Source organism: Misgurnus anguillicaudatus, chromosome 3 (assembly GCF_027580225.2).
Source record: "Misgurnus anguillicaudatus chromosome 3, ASM2758022v2, whole genome shotgun sequence".
In the NCBI taxonomy this organism is placed as follows: domain Eukaryota; kingdom Metazoa; phylum Chordata; class Actinopteri; order Cypriniformes; family Cobitidae; genus Misgurnus; species Misgurnus anguillicaudatus.
This window is the reverse complement of record NC_073339.2, coordinates 33145896-33163001: the sequence shown is the minus strand read 5'-3', so window position 1 is coordinate 33163001 and position 17106 is coordinate 33145896. Positions and strand designations below refer to the sequence as shown.

The following is a 17106-nucleotide window of genomic DNA, read 5'->3' as shown; positions in this document are numbered from 1 at the left end:
GTGGCTGGTTGCTAGGACATTACTATGCAGTTTCTAGTGCATTTTAGGTGTTTTTCGCATGCTACTACACAGTACTTACGCAATTGGACTAAATACATTTGTATATAATGGTCAAAAGTTGACTGAAATGTTTCTCATCTTAAAAATCGTTTAGTCTGAAGGTGAATGCTTAGATTTTGAAAATATTTTGTAGAAAAAATTGAATTTGTGCCAGGTTATAGATTTCTTTTATTAGACAACTACAAATTTATTTAAAATGTTTTTGAAATGCATGACTTATGTAACTGACCCTACTTGCACCTACCTTGAGCGGGACTTAACCTCCTAAGACCCGAGCTTTGGTTTGGCTTGCATTTTAGAATTCTTCCAACTATTTGGGGTTAGGAAGAACCAATAAATATAATAACCAAATATTTGTCTTTGAACATGAAGCAGTGTAAGTGTCCACGTTTGTGTACAACAGGTTCCAGTTACACAGAATTAAGTATTATGGTGCACACAACAAAAAATGTGGACACACCAGGTGTTAAACCTGCTGTTGGACCAGAATGGATGGGATCTTCTGGTTATACTGTTATAAAAGCATCCCAGGGTAAAGGGTTATTCACACTGTGGATGATGATGATAACTATCACACCCAGGGCCGCATTAACACTGTAAGGGGCCCCTGGGCTTTATCATTTTGTGTGGCCCTTTATCCACCAGAATTGCAGCCTACATTCACACAATCTTTATAATCACTAAGTGCAAGTTGTCAGGCTTTTATTTTGCTGGAATAAATGGAATTACAAAATATTAAAACCATATCAGAATGCCCACAATATACACAAATATCACTGCATAACATATGCACATAGTCCTAGGTGACCCGAATAGTCTAAGATTCGATGCTTTGACAGGAGAAGCCTGATTCGACTACTGCACAGTCAATTGTCGCAGATGTGTTATAAAATTGAGGATCATTTAATTTTGGCTGTATAAGAGTGCACAGTATCTGATTTCACATTTAACAGCTTTCTCCCAATATAAAAAATAAACATCCTATTATGATAATACTAAGTAAATAATATAGTAGCTTTCAATAAATATTTTTAAAGTCTGTTAATAGCCTAAATCCCGTAACAGGGCTAGACGTCCATATCCAGAAACCATTGCAAAGTCTCTTTGTTTCTGCAATTAAAAAGACATAACAGGTAATTCTATACTTTCGTTATTTTAAAATTAATTTTAATATTTCCTTGTTTTTATTTAATTTATAGATTATTTAGTGTTATCTGATTAAACTATTTGTGGGTTTTATTCCCCTGCGCATTTAGGTATTTTGCACCCATGTTCTGCACCTATTGATTCTGACTTTATTTTGTTTTTATTTTTTATTAATTATAAAGGTAAATTCTGATCTAATTTAAGTTCTGTAAGTTTTGGATTGCTTTTCGTTGTGGCGATGTTGCGCGGTTGCATGCTGTCACATTCAACTTAGCAGAACGTGCTAGGTGCTCTGCGTGATCATATTTAGGCATTCATCAAACGTAACATTAAAAACTGATTTTTTTCGAAAAGTATAAGTTTTAAAATGTATTTAAAAAGGTTGCTTAACTTGTCAAAAGTTGAGCTACAAAACAGGTAAGCCGTTTTTGTGAATACAGAGATGATCAAAGTGAAAGTAGGCTAAGCAATCAGATATTTCTGTGCAAAATAATAAAGCATATATAGTGTCTATAAAATCCTTAATTTCAGTGTTTTTTGGTTATAAATGAACCGTTTAAGTAATTGTATATAAAGCTTGTTTTTTATAATTTACAGTAACAAGTTATATGTAATTTCTCATCTTTTATTTCCTTGCCACGCTAAATCTCAAAATGAAACGATCGCTGAACTTAGCCGTGGATTCCGAGGCAGAATCTAATTTGTTATTTATTAGATTTAGTTATCAAAAATGTTTTGTGTAATATCTTTGTGTGCTGTTCTGTACATCTTGGCTTTAAAATGTTACGAGGAATCATTCAATGAATGTTTATATACACGTTGTCTTTCATATTAAGATAAAAACGCGTCCTCAGTTTAGTCTTTGTTCATCAAGGCACTTTTGGTCACTTTATCAGAAAGCTGTCTGTGTTGCCTTCAGAAATGCAATAATGGATATTTCATACAGAAATTTTAAAAAGCTCACTAATGATTGCAGGGTAGCCTATAGTAAGTAAGAGATTTTCTTGCGCAGGAACTGCATTCACGCACGGACATTCAAAGCAAAGCGATTAAGCATAATTTTAAAGGTAGTATCAACTTTTTATAAAATGCGGCAGTTATTTTTTTCCAGCAACTCGGGGCCCTTCCCAGCCCGAGGCCCTGGGCTTAAGCCCAGGTAAGCCCATGCATTAATGCGGCCCTGATCACACCACAACTATAACAATAAAGATACATGGAACGATAACGTTGGGATCACTTGAAGCGATGATAATAAAGTATTGACAGCAAATTTATTTCGAATTTAAAGTGTTTATTTGATATGACAAAATTTAAAGTGCGTATTTGAAATGACCAACGACACAACACTATGGAGAAGCTCTTTGCTGAGGTCCAAAAGATAAAATTATCCGAATTAACATAAAGTTCTCACATTAACTTCCAGTGGTGTGTATGCTAATGTAGTTATCGTTATAGTTAATGTTATAGTTATCGTTAAAGAATAACAAATAATAATAAGAATGAGTAAGTGACTCGTATTACCTGTCCCTTCAGTTTTGATCAGTAATCTTTTGGATTTTTCAGTATGATTGTTTGATTATGGGTCAGGTAAAAGTTGTAAGTAAGATAGATTACTTAAAAAATAACTGCACAATTAAGCTATCTTTTATATTGAGTCACAACAATGCAAAATAAAGAAAGTAAACAAAGAAACATTTGAAATATTTTATTCTTTATTTTTCATTGTGATGTAAATATTGATAGACAACCTAATCTCACAAATTTCCGAGAAATAGTCGCATTTTGCTTAGTGTCAGTTTCACATATTGGTTACTCAACTGTTTTTCCTATTTATAACAACTGCCACTTCGGTTTGGGGTTAGATTTGCTGTTTGCGTTAGGATGTCACTTTAAGTATTGGTTTATACTATTTTTTCGTATGCTTTTTAAACCATTGTCGCCTGACGTTAGGGTTAGAGTTGGGTTTGGGTAAGGATGTCATTTTATGTAACAGAACTTGTTCTAACGCCAAAACGAAGTAACAATTGTAAGAAAATAGGAAAAACAATTGAGTAAGCAATACGTGAAACTGACATGTAAAAGAAATGCTGAGCAAAATAATGCGTATTTCACGTATTTTGTGAGATCAGGCTGTGATAGACAACATTGATATAACAAATTTTTAGTGTTCTAGGTAGATTTTATTAATCTGTTAAGCTATAATTTTATATTTTCAGTTAGGGTAATGTGCAAGACACGTGAATTAATAATGAAATGTATTTTACAGTAAATTTTCATGCATTTTATTTTATATATACAATGTCCTGGAGACAGAAATGGCATCAATTTGCTGAAATGGCCCTTTTATCCAAAATAACATGCATTGAGGTCTTACATTTCATTAGTAAATTAATTCTTTCTGATTTAAACCCATGACCCTAGCACCTTGCTCTACCTTAGGTATACCTAAATATTTAGGGTTTAGAGTTTATTGAAACCTCTTTCCTTAAATATGAGCAATAGTAATGTGATTCATCCCTTAGCAACCATTGAATTAAAGACTATATTTTTATTATTACCCCTTGTTTCACTTTCACCCTCTTTCAGATATAAGGCACATGCACGTGCAAGTCCTCTATTGCGTCTGGCAGTGTCTGTAGTTCACTGGCAGACTGTGGGATGTGAAGGAGATGAAGGAGATTTACTGCAGTGCAGTCGGACCGTCTGGAACGGAGGAGACTGTATTAACCACCAGGCGGCTGCTGTCTCTTGCACCCCAGTGGAAGGTACACACATATCCACTACAATATTCACAAATACATTTTTAAATAAAGACAAATAAACTAAAGCAGGTGTGTGTTTAGCCTCAGTGTTTGTCCCTGTGCGTCTCTCTGGTGGTCCATCGGCGCATGAGGGCAGAGTTGAGGTGTATCATGCGGGACAGTGGGGGACAGTGTGTGATGACCAATGGGACGACCACGATGCTGAGGTGGTGTGCAGGCAGCTGGGGTTAGGGTAAGACACACATACGTTTAATAAGCTATCTATATGGGGACATACCATAGGCCTTTGATTATTGCTTTTATTTTAGGCTTAGTATTTAATGTATGAAATGTTTATTAAATTAGGCATGTTGCCAGATTTTTCTAAAGGAAGGATCTTTTCGGATTCAGACGCACCCACACACATAATTATTAATGACCTCGCTGTTGCAGAGCCTTTCTATGGTGTCTTGGGAACAAAGTCTCTATTAAGAGGAACACCAGGGCGTTCTTTCCAACTGGGATGTGTGAAAATGGAATACAGAGAGGAGGTAGATGTGATAGATGGATGGAGAAAAGAGAGAGGCAGAGTGTCTTTCTGCATAAAAATGTTAAACATTTTCTTGGGAGGTCCATGACACACAAAGCCAATGTGTTCTCAGTAAGACAGTGTGACAGTGAGAGAGACAAAAATGAAAATGATAATGAAAGAATGAGAGCCAGAGGAGAACGCAGTGAGAGAGGCGTAAAGGATGATTTAGAGGGAGGAAAGGAATTAGAGAGGAACGAAAAGATGGAGTGGAAAGTGAATGAGTCTGATTGTTTCAAGCTTTTCTAACAAATGTAACAAATAGTACCCATATATCGGAGTTCTGAAGGTGTGCGTGATCATGAGCTGTAATCGAACGTCTAGATGGCTGTCTATCAGGTGCAAAACGACCTGTGGGATAAAATGCGCGAGTATACCGATGCCAGAAACCACATCTCCACATATGTCTTAACATTCCCTGATGAAAGATGACTAAAACATGTGCTTGATTACTTATTAATGAAGGAACGAATTAAAAAAAGATAGAGAGTCTCACAGCACACCCTTATGGGGGCCAATTCATTAAACAGTCACAGCACTTCAGCTCATTGTATTTCAATTGGAACATTGACATTGTTCATTGATCACTTTCATTCAGGTTTAACCAGATGGTAAATGAGCTGAAATAGTGTTGTTTCGTGAGTATTTAAATTATTTTCAATCTTGTCAAAGCTAACTACTTCCTTTCTCTGTAAATTGCACTTGTTATATAAATAATCAGCAGCACTGGAGCAGTGATGTGCAGTCCTGATAAACTATGCCAGATTGCGGTAGTCTTCTCTTTGATGCTTCTTTATGATCTTGAACACAGAACAAGACCAGCGTGATGGGAATAGAGTGCTGCAGTCATAATGTAGTTTTGTAGGCAAAATTTTAGCACTTTTTAAGCTGTTTTTATGGGTTTGTGGTAAAATGCCTGAAATAAACTCTGTGGTTAACCCAAGCTTTAGATTGTACATTTATCCTTACTTGTGATTTATTTTAAAGCTTTATTATGTCTTGAAGAAGGCAGTTGCTAACAAATTTCTACATTAGGCTACAGATATTGACAGGGACATTAAACATTAATACACATAAAAAGCTAAATTAAAGAGCATCAATGGTCCGATTCACGTTTTACATTTCCTTTGGTGTGTATTAAGTTAATGACATGCAAAAGGTACACACCCCAAAGTAAACCATGACGCGAGTTATCATCTACAACGTAAATCTCTTTTCTTGGACTACAACAAACACACGTATTGTAGGACACAGTTTACTTCCTGGGATTGGTGATGTAGACAAAACCAACATTATTATAATTCCTCCCACTTCGGACTCAAAGTTACAATGACGTAATGCAGCCTCACTTGCAAGGGAGGGGGTGTACCGTGTACACAGTGTTCCTTATCAGGTTAAAGGAACAGTATGTAAGAAATTTATATCAATTAATCATAAAATGGCCCTGATATGTCACTAGATATTAAGAAATCCTTTTAATTTCAAATACTTATATCAATGACAACAGTGGTCTGGCCAGGATATTGTCATTAAGTGGAGTTGCAGCTCTCAACTGATGTTTATGTTGTCATGTTGTGTATTGGCCACCAGTTGTGTGGTTGCAGTACCAGTTTTAGCCACAAGTTTTGTGATTGCAATACCAGTTTTGGCCACAATCCTACGTACTGTTCCTTTAAGTTAACTCCTGTTAGCATTGCATTGTGACCGAATCTAAGGAGCGTCACATTTCCGGCTGACATCAGAGGTATTCAGGCCAATCACAACGAACAGATTAGCTAGCCAATCAGGGACACAGCACTTTTCAAATATAGGAGTTTTGTACAAAATCTGTGCGTTTCAGGCAGAGAGGGAAATCTGGAGCTACAAAAATGTACGCTATGTGAAAAATAATGTGTTTTTATAACCATAAACCATGCAAACACATTTTATTACACCAAATACACAAAATAACGTTGTTTTTTAGCAATGAAATAGGTGCACTTTAAGTTTGAAAGTTAGAATAGAATAAACCCTTTATTGTGATTGTACACTGTACAACAAAATTGGTTGAAACCTAAAGGTGCGGTTAGTACAAAAACTTAATTTACTACACATTGTCAGACATTCACTGCACGAGTAAAGGTGCAGTGTGTAAAATTTGGAGGCATCTAGTGGTGAGGTTGCGAATTGCAACCAATGGCTCAGTTAACTGCTCACCAATCACATTTAAAACGCATAGAGAAGCTACGGTAGCCACCACCAGACAAACACGTAAAAAAAGTTTGTCCATTAAGGGTTTCTGTAGAAACATGGCGGCACAAAATGGCGACTTCAATGTTAGGGGACCCTCGGTATGTAGATAAAAATGTCTCATTCTAAGGTATTAAAAACATAAGGGTTTATTAAAAAAGGTCTTTATACACCCCTGATAATATAGTTTTGTATATTATTTTGCATTTCTGTCAAAAGATCCTTCTAAAAATTACAAACTGCACCTTTAAGGCTGACGTATTGCACATTATGATTTGTAGAGTGTTGCGCATTGAATTGTTTGGGTCAGTTTGCACATTTTGATTGTAAAGTATTACACATTATGAACAGTTTAATACAGTATTGCACATTATGATTGTGAAGTATTCCACATTTTGAAACGTTTAGCAAAATATTGCACAGTTGATACTGTTTAAATGGGATGTTTTGAACATTTGAAAGAGTTGGCTTAAGCTTGGTTTTTGTGATGTGGTTTAGTTTGTTCATAGCATTGATTAGCATTTTATTTCTGCTGATTGTGTTTCAACAGTTATAAACATTGTGTTCATTTACAAACATTATCTGGATGGACAAAACGCATGGGAATTGTAAACCTTTGTTGATCAAAGAAACCAGTGGGATGCTAACTTCTGGATTGGCCTACAAAAATACATTATCACTGCAGCACTCTATTGCAACGCAATCTGATTTGCATAATTGTTTGAGTGAATCTGGTTATAAAACAGCGTAGACTGTGAATGCAAATTAAAACGGCAAATTAAATCAGTGAATTTTTGCCTTATGCCCCATGAGAACACCAGCGAAAAGCAGTAAGAGAGCGACATGATCTCATTCATTTCAATGGAAGCCTGGCGACTTCAGTGCCACGTTAGTCTACTTATCCGTGTGTGTGTGTGTGTGTGTGTGTGTGTGTGTGTGTGTGTGTGTGTGTGTGTGTGTATATATATATATATATATATATATATATATATATACGGTTTAATCATAGCCGTTGCATTGTGCTGCTTAAGTTGTCCATCGATTTTTCTGTGTTTTCTCCAGCATCTATTAATGTAAAGCTGCTTTGAAACTATTAACAATTGTGAGAAGCGCTATATGAATAAAATTTAATTGAATTAAAAGTCCAGCAACACCAGAAAGTTAAACTTTATGCAAATGATGAGGGACTACAAATGATATATAAATATATATATATATATATATATATATATATATATATATATATATATATATATATATATATATATATATATATATATATTTATATATATATAAATAAGAATAAAAGTGAATAATAAAATAAAATCAAAACAAATAAATGAATATAAAATATAAAAATGAGTAAGAGTTAGTATATGTAATATGTATGTACTGTATGTATATGTAAGGAATAATTGACGGCGGGCTGTTTATTTCTTAAAATAACCACCAGAGCAATGTCTTAGCAATTTTTGTGATAATCGTGGTATTATTGGAATAATTGACTCTAATAATTGAATTATTTGAAAATATTGCACACCTGCGATGTGGCGGCACAACACCAATTACCACCTTGGGTGTGCATTATTTTCAAATAATTCAATTATTAGAGTCAATTATTCCAATTATACCACGATTATCACAAAAATTGCTAAGACATTGCTCTGGTGGTTATTTTAAGAAATAAAACGGCCCGCCGTCAATTATTCCTTACATATACATACAGTACATACATATTACATATACTAACTCTTACTCATTTTTATATTTTATATTCATTTATTTGTTTTGATTTGATTTTATTATTCACTTTTATTCTGATGGCCCATCATCAATTATTTCTTACATATATAATTGAGTTAATGATAAATGAAATGGCGTAATAATTTAAATAGAATAATGAAAAAAAAAACCACAAATGTGTATGTTTACTCAGATCTATTTAATATCTACCGTTTTTTGTTATTGTTTTAAGTATCTGAGTATATGTGCACAGGGGCATTGCTAAAGCTTGGGTGGGAGCGTATTTCGGACCTGGCTCAGGCCGTGTGCTATTAGACGAAGTGAGCTGCACGGGAAATGAGTTCTCCATAGAACAGTGTCCAAAACCTGTCTGGGGGGAACACAACTGTGACCACACAGAGGATGCTGGAGTCTCCTGCACCCCACTTACAGGTACACATATGTATTACAGTATGGTCTGGAATATTCATTCTGATTCAATTGGCTTTCCTGTAGCTGAACTACATGAGGGGCGATTCACATTTTGCGTCTTTTGCGCACGCAAATAATACGTTATTTTGAATGTAGTCACGTGGCAAGCGCGCTCAAATACAGATCGACGCGGTCGCGACAAGCACCAGTTGCCAGTTAAAAATACTTAAACTTTTCAGAATGCTGGTTCGAAAGCACGTTGGAAAAAAGCAGGGGAAGCGGCTTGGGCGCGGTTTTTGATGCAAAATGTGAACTGCCCCTAGCAAGATATTGATTCCAGGGAATGCTTATACACAAAATGTATTTTTCTTTTTCCAAAAATTCACAAGATGCACTATACCCTATTGATCCATAAGATGGATGTTAATAGCAGGTGTTAATGTGGCCTCTCTTTTTTAGATGGTGCCGTGCGTCTGGTAGGGGGGGCGAAAAGTTTTGAGGGCAGACTGGAAGTTCATTACAAAGGCCAGTGGGGGACCGTGTGTGATGATGGCTGGACACAAACCAACACGCAGGTCATCTGCAGGCAGCTTGGCTTAAGGTAGCACATGGTGTTTTTGATTTCATTGTTTATGTCTCAATTATTGTCTGCTTTGTTAATGGCTTTATTTTGATTCAGGTCAGGTGAAAGCGTGTCACCAAGGCGGTTCGGAGTGGCAGTGGGTCCAATTTTGCTGGATGATGTCATATGTACAGGAAAAGAGCCCACTCTTACACACTGCAGCCGAAGGGGCTGGATGAAACACGACTGTACTCACAACCAAGATGTAGCCGTTGTGTGCAGCTCCCAACGTTCCAGACATGGAGCACCTACCAGTAAGAGATCTTTCACATATAAGATACTTTAGTCATTTTCTCTGCTTCAATAATTTTATCAGCTCATTTTTGCATGAATATATCTTAAATATTTAAAGATATGTGTGAGTTTTATGTGCATATTTTTTTCTGTTGATAACTAAAAAAGCTGGGATGTTACAAAACATCCCATTACAAAAGTTTTTAAAAATCAGATTGCATTACATTTAAAGCATTAGCCTAATGAATGAATTTTAATATGATATTGTTTAAACAACTCTAAAAGCACATATGGTGATGCCTATACACATGTGTTACCCATATGTGCTTTATTCACACTCATTTACACACATACAAAACACAGAAAACCCCTACAAGTACAAGTACAAGTACAAGTCTATCTGTCAATTAGTTGAAAGTTACATTATGCATTACTAAATGTATGTATGCCAAATCCACACAGACTATTATGCTAATCCAGAATTTTAGGAATTATTCAAGAATGTCATGGATTTAGTAGAAAGAGCTCTCTGATGTCTCATTAGGACTGTGCTTTGATTTAGCATTATGCATTCACCACCCCAGGAGAGGCCGAACAAGTTTTGCTAATGTAAAGAGAGAGTCAGACATGTAACAAGTCCAGCTGCCACTAGACTTATCGTGCCTGACCATACTTCATAAAGAACTGATGGTTTTACCTGATCCACATATAGACACATGGAAAAAACTCCTACACGTCCAGATGACGGACATCAATTCATTTCTGTTATTTCAGCTTTGGCTTAGACAATATTTAGCCTTCTTTATTAAATTTTTTCCACTATCCCACAACCCCACTTGTGAAATCCAGCATGTAGAGAAACTGTGTGTGTGTCTACAGCATGTGAGTGTAAGAGATCCTTATGGGAAGCTGGCCAGTGAGTGTGTGGATAACAGAGTGAAGCTGCTAAGAATGAATGACACCGTTGGAACTGGGAAGCATTGAGAACTGTGTCAAATACACACGCACAGACCAAATGCTTGTGTGTGTGTGTGTCTGTTTGTGTGTAAATGCCCTGCTGTGGTCCTTTTTCCTGGACTGGGCAGCTGATTTAACTTCATTGACTTGAACTTTATTGGATGAAAAAGTCAATGCTTTGAAGTGACACACTATTGAGAGGACCACATAAGTGTGTGTGTGTGTGTGTGTGTGTGTGTGTGTGTGTGTGTGTGTGTGTGTGTGTGTATGTGTGTGTGTGTGTGTGTGTGTGTGTGTGTGTGTGTGTGTGAGTGCGTGCGTGCGTGTGCGTGCGTGTACGTGCGTGTGCGTATGTGTGCGTATGTGTGCGTATGTGTGCGTATGTGTGCGTATGTGTGCGTATGTGTGCGTATGTGTGTGTGTTTTATACCTTTACATTAAAGAAATATTTTTTAATTAATGAGGACCTGCCATAGATATGATTTTATGCAAAGATAATGATAATGATATATATATATATATATATATATATATATATATATATATACTTTCACAACTCCTAAACCTGAGCATCAGATGTCTGTTGAAATTATTAGATTCAACCTAAAAATGATTTATAAATCCTTGAAATAGACCCTTCAAATGTCTTTACAAGTTGGTCTTGTTCTAGTTCTCTATAAATCTCCAGAAAGGTGCGGCCAACAATGGAACCAAATTCATGACGTCTTAATTTTCATTTTCTACTCTTGAAACGTATAACTTTGAAAACAAGAGAATTCAAGAACCAATTTTGTAGGTTCTCTGGTTAGTTTTTTTTTTCTTTTTTACTTATCATTATTGGCGGCCAATGACTTCTCTTCTGAGGGGCTCGAATTCAAAATATGTGATCGGAGTGTTGTGTGTTGCTCGTCATGTCAAAATATGGGCTCTATTTTACCCCCGGCGCAATGCAGTGCAATGCGCGACGCAAGTGTCTTTTGCTAGTTTCCACCCTGCGCAATTATCATTTTCATGTTTAGCGCCACGTTGTTTAAATAGCAAATGCCTTTTTGCCCCCTTTTGCGCCCATGGGCGTTCTGGTCTGAAAACGAGGTGTGTTCAGGCGCATTGTTGGCGCGTTGCTATTCTGAGGCAACTAAAATAGACTACACCATTGACCAACAAAAACCTAGTCTAAAGTCAATGGCGCAATATTGTTTTTTGTTATTTAAAGAGCGCGTTAGTAATATGCGCCTATAAACGGGATGACAACGCAGGGTTTGCTTATCACATAGTACATGAATGCACAGCAGCACAAAAACGCTTTTAAATATGAAAGATTAAAGGATTGAATGTAAAAGATTATTATTGAGTCTCTTGAACATAAATGAGGACTAATTATGAGACGTTACAAGGTGCAAAGAGCTGCCTCACCTGTAGCCTGGTAAGTAAATAAATGCTTTGCTTTAAACAAATGCATCTGTTTTTAAATGTTGTTTTTTTAAATGCTACCTCACGGTTTTATTGTATATGATGACTCTGTACCTGTGGATATGATGAGATGAGAAACATTTTTAAGTAATGCTTAAAAAACTCTTTGCTTAAAAAAAACGCTGTCCAAGTGCTGAAACGTGCGGAGAACCGTTTGTAAATTCTTTATCTCCTGTTTGTTACAAATAAAGTATTTTTAGAGTACAAACCTTTTCTTACATACTTGTAAATAATTTGTTTTATGATATTGGATAGCCATATATTTAAAGCAATTAAAAGCCTGCTGTTTTTACTTCCATGACTAAAAGAAAACAATAATAAAATAAAATAAAAAATAACAATTTCAATACAAGTGAAAAACAACACAATTATTTAACATTAATCTTAAACTGGGGATCTTCTTCCTCCGCTTAGTTTTTCAGTTTACAAAGTCCGTCATCTAAATAGGGATTAGACATAGCGCCAGCGCAACTGGCTTTTAAAGGGGATGATAGTTGAGACTCTCATTGGTTTATTGCACATTACGCCCAAAATACTACTCATTAAAAAAATAGGACCAACCCTTTTCGACCATGCGCTTGGCGCACAAACCATTTTTCCCGTCGTTATATTATCATTAGCGTTATATTAGGATTCCGACACGCCCATTTAGACGTTGCGCTGTGCACTTTAGACAATGCGCTTAGATAGTTAAAATAGGGCCCTATGTGTTCGTTGCGTTGTGAACCATGGAGACTGTCCTCAAAAAATAACGACCTCATAGGTTGTTTGTGCAAGCACCTTATTACGATGTAAAGTGATTAGTGTCCTCTAGCGGCAGTAGCTTATACAACCTGTTGTTACGTTTTAAGGTTTTTGCCTTATACATCAGATTAGACACATTTAATTTTATGAATTTGTACGGTTTCATAAACCCTTACCCCAATCTCAACCACTTCTCAACCATATACAACCCGACAACGCGCAAGTAAAAGTACAGTCACAGCAGGTATTTATTGCATAAAAAAGTATTACAAACCATTCGCGTTGCAAACCTTGCAAAATGAAGCCATACGATTACTTTATATGAAGAACTCTGTTATCAAAACACACAGGCAGATCTCATTCAAACATAAACAGGAGCCAATAGCGTTTCACATTCTTAGCTAACGTAATGATGCAATCGGCCAGACACACGAGAGCCAATGCCTTTTCACAAATCATTGCTTCTTCTGGCGGCAGTTTTTGAATCAGCGTAGACCAGATTTGATATTTACAGCGGATTGCCATCACTTTTGCATCTTTTCTTCAAATAAATCGATAGTTTGACCTCGGTACACTTGGAATATTTTAAGTACATTTTTACAAAGTTGTGACTGTTTTGTATGCTGTGTTTATATCATATAATAAATAAATGGGTACGTTATTTCCCTAAATGCCTGAATAGTGTAATGTATAATAAAATAGAATAAATCCTGGTGTTTTAAATTGAAAATCTTATCCCAGTACATATCATCATAGTACAATTATACCCCAAAATATAATTTTATACTCTAATATATTAAGTTTCACCGGCTGCCGGTAGAGACGCTAATTTAGTAAATGCATCTATTGGTCGTATTTGGTGAAACGGATTGGGGTTGGAGAATAGGTTGGAACTATGTGCATCATGCGCCATGTCAAAATACGTGCCTGCTGCACACGCGTCAAAGGGGTTTATGATAAAAGAGACGTTAACAAAATACTCGCAAGACACTAACTTAACACTAAACTGTGATTACACATGAGATTAAACAGGATCTGGCCAATGCGAATGTCTCTTTTGTCACAAACCCCTTTGAAGCGTCTGCAGCAGACAATTATTTTGACATGACGCATGGCGTACATAAGTGTACTTGATGTGCCAAATACATATTTTGACATGACGAGCCACATACATGATGGGTTAAATACATATTGTGACGAGCTTCACATCGTGCGCCCTTGAAAAAGAAGTTACCGGCCGCCACTATCATTCTTTTTTAGTCCGTATGTTAACATTTATTTTGACAGATATTTTTCTTTTGTAAAAATCTTGGCATCTCTGACAGTATACAGTACAGTATGTATAGTTTGAGCCCAGTCTCCTGAAGATGCGTATAAATAGCACGAAGTGTAAAACTCGTGCAATACATACGCCAAATTCCACTTTGGCGTGCATATGATACGCAAGTCCTTCCCATTTACTTAAACTGTGCATCTTTTTTTGTCGTTTTATTTATTGGTTTTTCAATTTTTTTGCTATATTTTTACCATTTTCGCTTGGGTTTAGGGTTAGAAAAACTTTTTGTTATATAAAAATGACATCCTAACCCAAACCCCAACTCTAACCCCAACTCCAAGCGACCATGGCTTAAATATGGACAAAAACATGGAGAAACCTGTATGTTAAATAACCTCATCAAGCAAATCTAAAATCTAACCCTAAACCCAAGCGAAAATGGTTTAAAAAACAGAAAAAATTTAGAAACCAATAAATAAAACGACAAAAAAAGATGCACCGTTTAAGTGAATGGGAAGGACTTGCGTATCATACACTGTAAAAAATGTCTGTAGAAATTACAGTATTAATGGGTATTACTGGCAACTAGCTGCCAGTAACTTACTGTAGATTTTACATTTAGGTTATTTACTGGCAACATTTTGTTCAAAGTTAAATGAACATGAAACATTTTTTGACTTTATCTTCTACAGTAAGTTACTGGCAACCAGCTGCAAAATTACAGCAAATTTTTTAGAGTGTATGCACGCCAAAGTGGAATTTGGCGTATGTATTGCACGAGTTTTACACTTCCTGCTATTTATACGCATCCTCAGTAGACTGGGTAGATAGTTTTCACGTCTGTTTTGGTTTGTTTTCTGTATATGTGTGTATTTCTGTTTAACTCTTTCGCCGCCATTGACGAGTTATCTCAATTAAGAGAAAACATTTGCATAAAAAACGTGTTCCTGATGAACACTTACTCAATTTATGAAAAACTGAAGCCCAAACGTTATTTACTAATTTTAAACTCTGTGTATGTTTTGATAATCGCTCTAAATCTGATCTTTAACAAACTTCCTTCACAAAAATGCTATTATTTCAGCTTTTTGCTAAATTCTTTTTTTAAAGAAAAATACCCATATTTAAGAGTTTATAAGCAGAAAAAAAAATAGATAGCTTGGATTTTTTCTGTTTTGTTTGTTTGAAAGCAGAAGGTCTGTTCTTTCATTTGATATATTTGTATGTTTATATACTTTTAAAAGAAAAATTTACTGGAAGGCATTTCGTGAAACTTTTTGTTAAAATCACAAAAAATGCTGATGGGGAATCTGAACTTTTCAAAAAATGGCTGGCGGGGAATGTGTTTAAAATGGTTATTACTTATATTCTGGTACTGTATTGTGTGGTAACTTTGCTTATAAGAGAAGCACAATAAATTTCGGGTCAAAAAAAATGTGGCACACATGCACAAAGAGCCTTATAGACTTCTGTTTTTACCTTTAGTGTTGCCCCCCTTATTTGCTTCTCGCATTCATTTTAAATTCACTCACACCGAGCTCGCTCTGTCACGTTGATTGCTTCAGGAAGACATGCGGTGAGTTTGAATCTATGGGAAACTTTCAAAAGTACAACAATGTTTCCTTCTCGCTGAATTAGCTTAGTTTATCGTTGCAGAATAAAGGCTGATTCACACTGATCCGATGACCGTGTGAAAGCCCTGCTGGCATTGTTTTTACCGACAGAATATGCTCAATCACCATTTGTCAGATCGTGGAATAAATACATTTAACTGAAAGAATGACAATTAAATCAAAATGATTAATGTTTGCTTCACATGGACGACACTCGTTGTGAAATATAGGTAGAAATGTGAAATGAAGGCACTGCGCTGGTGCTTTGCTTTATGTTTCTTCTTTAAACAGAAAATACATAAATCCTTTTCGGTATATTACCCGTGTCATCAGAACCCATAGAGAATTAAAAGGTTATATGTAGGACACTTGTCAGTGTGTAATAATATTTTAAAGTGTACCTGCTGTCCGTCAAAAAAATGATTAACGTCAATGTGAAATAGAGATGGTAATTGTAAAATTGGTTCTGCAAGTCAATTGTAATGAATTGAAATTGTTTAACTTAATTTGTAAAGTTAACGTAACATAAAAATATATGTTGATTTAATATAATTTTTACAGTGTTATTATAAGCTTATTGTCTCTGCCATTTTTTTTTGGCACAGTATAAACATGAGAGTTTTGAATTAGTGTGTGGTTTTTAAAGTGTCAATGTCTCAGAGAGAGAGTTGATGAAACATGAAGACCATCTGAAAAACTAATTTCAGCAGGAATGGCATTTGTTTTTCTGTGTGTGTGTGCTGGTAGTGCTGAAGGCTTTATGAAGTAAAGTTTATTTAATAAAGAAGTACTTGACAAACTGCTGACAGATGAGAACAGAGCTCAAAATCTGACTGTGAGAAATGAACGTAGCCTTTCAAAGCTAAGTACTTTTGCAGATGTTCAGAATGCTATATAGCCTGTGAATGTATAGAATATGTATTTAAGTACTGTATTTAACGCAAAGCTATTCTGCTTGAAGTTTACTTGAGTGGTTTATTGGTTTCATACAATAAGTCAACAATATTCAGTAGTTACATTTATTTTGAATTGTCAGAATAAACAAATTTATTAGATTGACTGTATGTTTTTGCTATTCACATTTGCAGATGTATCAGAACTACTTGTTTTTTACAGTGAGTGTTTGTGATATGAATGTATTAAGAGGTTAGTGAATGTATGAGGTTAGTGCTAGTATGGTGAGCCTGTAGCTGTGGTGATTGATTGAGTTTGTCTGTCTGCGTATGTCTGTGTATGTGTACTGTAAGCGTATGCAGGTGTGGAAACATAAA

At 35.7% G+C, this 17106-nt stretch overlaps 1 protein-coding gene across 1 annotated transcript in view; it reads left to right on the top strand.

Moving 5' to 3' along the window:
- prss12 (serine protease 12) overlaps positions 1 to 17106 on the top strand; it is a 46954-nt gene that overhangs the window by 5722 nt on the left and 24126 nt on the right. Inside the window, exons 3-7 of the mRNA XM_055205532.2 lie at positions 3793 to 3971; positions 4050 to 4200; positions 8762 to 8940; positions 9379 to 9520; positions 9599 to 9795. Coding sequence (XP_055061507.2) covers positions 3793 to 3971; positions 4050 to 4200; positions 8762 to 8940; positions 9379 to 9520; positions 9599 to 9795 — 848 coding nt within the window. The remainder of the gene's footprint in view (positions 1 to 3792; positions 3972 to 4049; positions 4201 to 8761; positions 8941 to 9378; positions 9521 to 9598; positions 9796 to 17106) is intronic.